Source organism: Portunus trituberculatus, chromosome 35 (assembly GCF_017591435.1).
Source record: "Portunus trituberculatus isolate SZX2019 chromosome 35, ASM1759143v1, whole genome shotgun sequence".
NCBI classification, from domain to species: domain Eukaryota; kingdom Metazoa; phylum Arthropoda; class Malacostraca; order Decapoda; family Portunidae; genus Portunus; species Portunus trituberculatus.
Genome location: NC_059289.1, coordinates 15,287,293 through 15,293,425, shown reverse-complemented (window position 1 = coordinate 15,293,425; position 6,133 = coordinate 15,287,293). Strand labels below are relative to the sequence as shown.

The 6,133-nt window shown below is 44.2% G+C and overlaps 1 protein-coding gene and 1 long non-coding RNA gene across 3 annotated transcripts in view; one reads left to right on the top strand and one right to left on the bottom strand.

Annotated features, from left to right (window-relative positions):
- LOC123513022 overlaps positions 1–227 on the top strand; it is a 3,978-nt gene extending 3,751 nt beyond the window's left edge. The window contains exon 3 of the long non-coding RNA XR_006677245.1: positions 103–227. This is a non-coding gene — a long non-coding RNA (uncharacterized LOC123513022). The remainder of the gene's footprint in view (positions 1–102) is intronic.
- Positions 1–6,133, bottom strand: part of LOC123513020 (protein-L-histidine N-pros-methyltransferase-like) — a 1,006,690-nt gene that overhangs the window by 455,213 nt on the left and 545,344 nt on the right. For both annotated transcript variants that reach the window (XM_045269829.1, XM_045269828.1), the window contains one exon: positions 132–322. In XM_045269829.1, the coding sequence (XP_045125764.1) occupies positions 132–322 (191 nt within the window). The remainder of the gene's footprint in view (positions 1–131; positions 323–6,133) is intronic.

Sequence of the window (6,133 nt, the reverse complement as noted above, 5' to 3'; positions counted from 1 at the left end):
CAAACACATACACATTTTTTTTATTAATTCCTCATACTCCCATAAATTCTACCCAATACATCACTTCTAAACCACTTGCTGAACAGTTGTTATTCTTCCCAGTATTGTCTCCCTCGGTGGCGCTCACTCACCCGTTAATAGAAGTCTGCGTCATGAAGAGGCCGAGAAAAGCCTTGGCGATGCTGTGCCACACCTGCGTCACCAGCCACTCAGACTGTTCGAAGCAGTTGCTGAGGAATTGGTGCGTGTCCTCGTCCACGGAGAGAGGCATAAACTTCCTTCTCACCTCGTCCGTCAACGCCAATTCGTCCACCTCGTACATCTGGGAAGGGATAATGGGTATATTTAATAAGACTGACAGACTGACTCTCTCTCTCTCTCTCTCTCTCTCTCTCTCTCTCTCTCTCTCTCTCTCTCTCTCTCTCTCTCTCTCTCTCTCTCTCACTCTCTCTCTCTCTCTTTCTCTCTTTCACTCTCTCTCTCTCTCTCTTGCTTCCTTTCAAGTCGCAGTATGTCTTCAATGGAGCTAATGATTTCATCCCAGCTAAGAGAAGGGACAGTGGCAGTGTACATGGGAACAGCTGACTCCCGGCCTTCCCACCACTGTCACCCGCCTCGCCACCTCACCACTCACCACCAAGTGTACACCAACATCCACTGCTCTATACTACATTGACAATCCTGACACAAACATCTCACTGAAACCATCATCACATCATTCATTCTAACATCAACATCAATACAATCCTAATATTGTCATTTTAAGCACATGAAAAAACAAACACCAGATCACTCTATCACTAACACCATCATCCCATGTGTCACTGCTACCACCATGTCTACTAGAACCATAATAACGACCTAAACTAAAATACCATAAAATGTACCACTGCAACTATCACGTCTATTGAAACCACGATTGTAGCTACACCATTCTAGTGTCTCAGGTTTTCACTGCAGTATCATTAGTACAACATCTGATGTCAAAATTAATTGTAATTATTAGTACAAAGATTCACTACAAGACAAATTATGGGAAACTAATGAAACTTTCTTATGCGATTCTATATTTTTTTCCCTCCAACCACACTTTGCCGAACCACCAACACTGATAGCCTTTCCATCGTCACTATCTTCTTAAAAAATGAATAGCATAATTGTTACCAGCAATATCTCAGATAATAATTTACTTTTATAACAAAGAACAAATTTTACAACCACAATTATTACTCGTGCAATAAATATTTCCTGAACCACACAACCACTATCACCACCATCTGTGACACGGGAATACCTCCTTGCCTCCTCCTCCTCCTCCTCCTCCCCCGGGCCACCAAGCTGTTACCATTCTTGAGCCAGGAAGCATTCCTGAGCCTAACATGCGTGAAAATCCATCCACTGGCTCAGGGTTCATTTGCAACATTTATGATCCTTCTACTTGCTCCACTCAACCTCCTTCCTCACTCCCTCAAAGGATCCTGCCCCCCCTTACTCATTCTATAATGGACGTACCCCCCACATCATCACCCCTGCCTGACCTCTCTCCCTTACTCACCCCTCACTCCTCATCCACTAAAGAACCCCCTTTATTCCTCATTGCCCCCCCACCACATCACACCAGCCACCTCACCCTCCCTTCATCACCAGTAAACCGTCCCCCAACTAGTCCCATTCCTCACCCCTTCCTCCCTCCAGTCCGTCAGCCCTCCCAGCCCCGACGCCACCCTTTGCAGAACCTGTTGCAATGGTCACCGTTTTTTGTATGAGGGGAGACTGAGCAAACCCCGTCAAAAGGCGCTCAAACAAAACGGTGGGTCGACTCTCGGGTATTCACGGAGGAAGACGCGTCGCTGCCCGTCCTGGTGAGTTCGCGGTGCTCATGGCAGGGGCGCCTTTGTGTTGTGCGGCGGGGCGGTGCAAGGCGCAACACACAGAAGGGTAGGTGGGTAGGTATGACTTGCTGTGTTTTGTTGCGTCTGTGTTGCGTCTGTGTTGCGTCTCTCATGGTTTGCTTCGTCTGCAGTCTCGGGAAAGTGAATGGTTGGTTGGTCGTGTTGATGGAGCGGTTTACAGTGTCATGGTTGTCTTGCGTTGTGTTGCGTAGCGTTATCTTCAATCAGCAGCGTTATTACTGTATGATTATTGTATTTTTGAGCTTTCCCCCTTCGTTATATTTTCCTGTTTTCTCACTGTCTTCATGTCTGAGAGCGTCTTCATCTTCCAATTTCGTCGTTACTTCCTATATTTTTTTTCTTATATTTTGTTTTCTGTATTCCACTTTCTTTTTATCCATAATTCTCTGTCACTCTTTATCTTCCACTTTTGACTGAACTTTTTGTCTACATCCCTGTTTCTACTAATACTGATCCTATCTTATTTCCCCGTATTTTCCTTATTTCTTTTACTTTCCAAGCTGAAATTTTGTTTATCCATACCAAAGTTTCTCTCTTCTTTCTTCCTCTTGTTTTCAGGCTTGTCTTACTTTCCTTTTTGTCCATAATTGCCTCTGGATTTGTCTTTTATTACTATGCCCCATGACAACCTTCCTTCACATTTCCTGCTTTCTCATTTCTACCCAAAAGGCAAAACAAGACCCCATTGTAACCACGTCAAAAATAACCAATCATCTTGTTTTTGTCAGCTCGTCTCTATACCTGTTTCCTTTCCGCTTCCATTCTGCATGACTACTACTTCTTTTCATGCCGCCTGTGCCTGATTCCCCGCTGCCGCTGCATGGCTCCTTACACTCCTCGCCGTGGGAATGTGGCGGGAACTAGTAGGATCTGCAGCTGATAGGACTCTCACGTATGTCCTTCGGGTTCCTTTTCCACCCTTCTGCTTCTGCATCCATCCTCCCTTCTTGCTCTAAATCCTCCCTTCCTACACGCCTCTCATCTCTCTCTCTCTCTCTCTCTCTCTCTCTCTCTCTCTCTCTTACAGCCGGATAACTCACTGTATCTCCCATACGATTTGGTAAGAGGAAGGGAGAAGAGAGGGAGAGAGAAGGAACAGAGGGGGAGACTCTTGCAAAACCATATGTCAAGGATGGAAAAAATAGAGGCCGGGTTGGGATGTAAAAGTAACGTTGATTTTCGTGTATCATTATTTTCCTTTTATCTATTGTAGTGTCTCTTCTGCGCGGTTTTTTTTTTTTCATTTTTTTCTTGTAAGCCTTAGCCTCGATCTCCTTCCTTCCCCGTCTTCCATTTCTGCCTCCTTTTATCAATTATTGCTGTGAATGAGTTATTAGTTTGTGTCGTTTGCCACTTCATTCGTTCATGTCAGTTAATTTGGTTCCCATGTTCCTCAATAGAACGTTTCATTCATTCTACTGGATATCATATTCCTCTCCGTTGTTCTTCTGATGTCAGATTTCTACGACTTGCATCCTGTGTTTAAAAAATTATTATATTTCCACCTGGTTCAGCATCATTTGTAGCTATCGTTTTGCTGGTTCCTTTTATTATTCCTAGTACTGCTACTGCTATTGTTACTACTACTACTACTACTACTACTACTACTACTACTACTACTACTACTACTATTGCAAATTATTATAACTACAACAATAATAGTAACTTACTACTACTACTACTACTACCACATACTAGTACTACTACACAATCACAAATGATTATAACACCAATAATAATAACAATAATAATAAGAGATACAGTAATAAGATTAAGAGGAATAATAACAACAATAATAATAATAATAGCAATAGCATCACCAAAATCACCACCACCACCATCATCATCATCATCATCATCATCATCATCATCGTCACACCCACCAAAGCAACACGTCACTTTCACACACACAACAACGGAAAATCTTAACCAACCACTAACTAATATTAACCACAATCATTACATTTCCCACACAAATTACCACAAATCCATCACGTTCATGCCACTTTTACCACTTCCCCTCACTCCCCTCTCTTTCCCCTCCGACCCTCCCTCCTTGCACCCTTGTCTCTACCCCTCGCTGCCCTTGCAACAACAACAGCGGCAAAAAAAAAAAAAAAGCAAAAGCCCCATGCCTACCCCCCATCAACCAGCCATTGTGGATTTTGTTGCAAGTTCAATAAGCATCAAATTCTCGTCTCAATAACCCATTTCATTAAAGCCAGTCCCCGTGAAATCTCCCCTTCCCTTATCCATCTTGCGCTGCTGCCGGAGGAGGGAAAAACAGCCTTATTTCTCTAGTTCACAGGAGCGATAATTGAAGGCTGAGTGTGGGGCAAATTTCCCATTGGATTTCCCTGTTATCTGTCCATTGTCAACGCGGCTGCAACATGCCCTTCGGGACCTCTTAGGGAGTAATGGGAAAAATGCTAAATGCTTAATTGTAGTGAGGCAGTAGAGGAGGGTAAGAGGGAGGGTAAGAGGGAGGGTTACAGGGTGGGACGAGAGGGAAACAGGGAGGGACAGGGGGTAGGGAGAGCACGATTCCTCGAGGTATATTTCCCAAGACGGCGAGCCCATCCAGAGAAGCTTCTCTAAATAGGACAATTACCACTAATATTACACCCGTCAGAGCCTTGGCTGAGGGGGACACAATTGTTTTTATCGCTATTATTACTCGCTTGGGCCCGAGGGTGGAGGAGGGAGCAGGGAAGGGCGAGGCGGCTTGTGCTCAGAGTAATACGTGAGAGTGCTAACGAGGGGCGGGGCTTGAGTCATGTCTGTGTGTGTTTTGTGGAGATTAAGACGAAATTGATCATTGCCGTGGAGGAGTGACGGAGAAAATAAGTGCGTGGGATAGAGAGGTACAAATTGCTTTTCTTAACACTTAAAAGAGTTCGCCACTTCTATTACCAGCCTATTACTACAACGACTATCCCAGCACAATTACGACAGCATCCAATCCTCCTCTTTCGCTTCCAACTCCTACACACGCTTCTCCAGCCCAGCGCACAACCTCATCCCACTAAACAAGACAAAACAAAAGAAAGACAGAAACGATTTAACCTTTCCTTATAAAGACTCAGGCGCCGTGCAAACCCGCGGCACCCAAAAGGTTTAACCAGTGCTGCAGAAACAATTCCAAAGTTCTGTACTAGATTTCCACTTCCATTTTAGATTCGGGGCTTCATTCCCAGGGATGTGGTTTGGTGCCCGAGGCCAGACTAAGGGGAGGGAGGGAAGAGAACCAGAGTAAGAGGGAGGGAAAGGGAAACATTGCCTCCATCCCTCCCTTCCCTGCCATCTCGCTCCTTCCCTGCGTCCTCCTACTACTGTGGATTAGGAAATTAATTTGAAGTTTTCGACCTGGGACTAATAAAACGCTGCCCTTAGGTTATTGCAAACACGAGGACCGAAGTTGTTCGAGTGTAGCTTGATACTGGAGGCGCCTGGTGGAAAGACGGCGAAGGAGAGAGGCAGGGAAAAAGAGGCGGGAGATACGGAGGAGCCCAGAGGTAAGAAAGGGGTACTGATAGGGAGGAGAGAGAGGGAAAGGACTGAGAATGAACAAAAGGGAAGAGGCGGCGGTGATAAAGAGAGCAGATGGATAGGGATTGGACAGAGGGCAAGGAGAGAGGGAGAAAGAAAAGCGGGCACAAGGAGAACGGTTTGGTGCTAAAAGGGAGAGATTGAGAAGGATAAGAGAGATAAAAAGAAGGATGAAGAGAATTAAACCAAAGGAACTGATAAAGAAAAGGAGAGGAGGAGAAATACTGAAAAGGAGAAAGAAAATAGTCAGAAGGAAGACGGTAAAGGAAACTAACGCAAGATAATAGAAAGGAAAATAAGCTAGATATGAAATGAGATAAAATATATAATTACGACAATGGCAAAAAAGAAACTGACATTGTTCACAATGAAATATGCATAATAAAAAAGACAATATCATGAACAACAACGGTAATAATATATAAATAAAGTAACTATACCCTATACAGAAACACACACACACACACACACACACACACACACACACACACACACACACACACACACACACACACACACACACACACACACACACACACACACACACGAAAACAAACAGGCATTAAAACATGACACAACAAGTATAGCTGAGATACTTTACTACACCGCAACGAGACAAGTACAACAAGATAATCACACACACAAAACACACAAAACACACAACACAACAC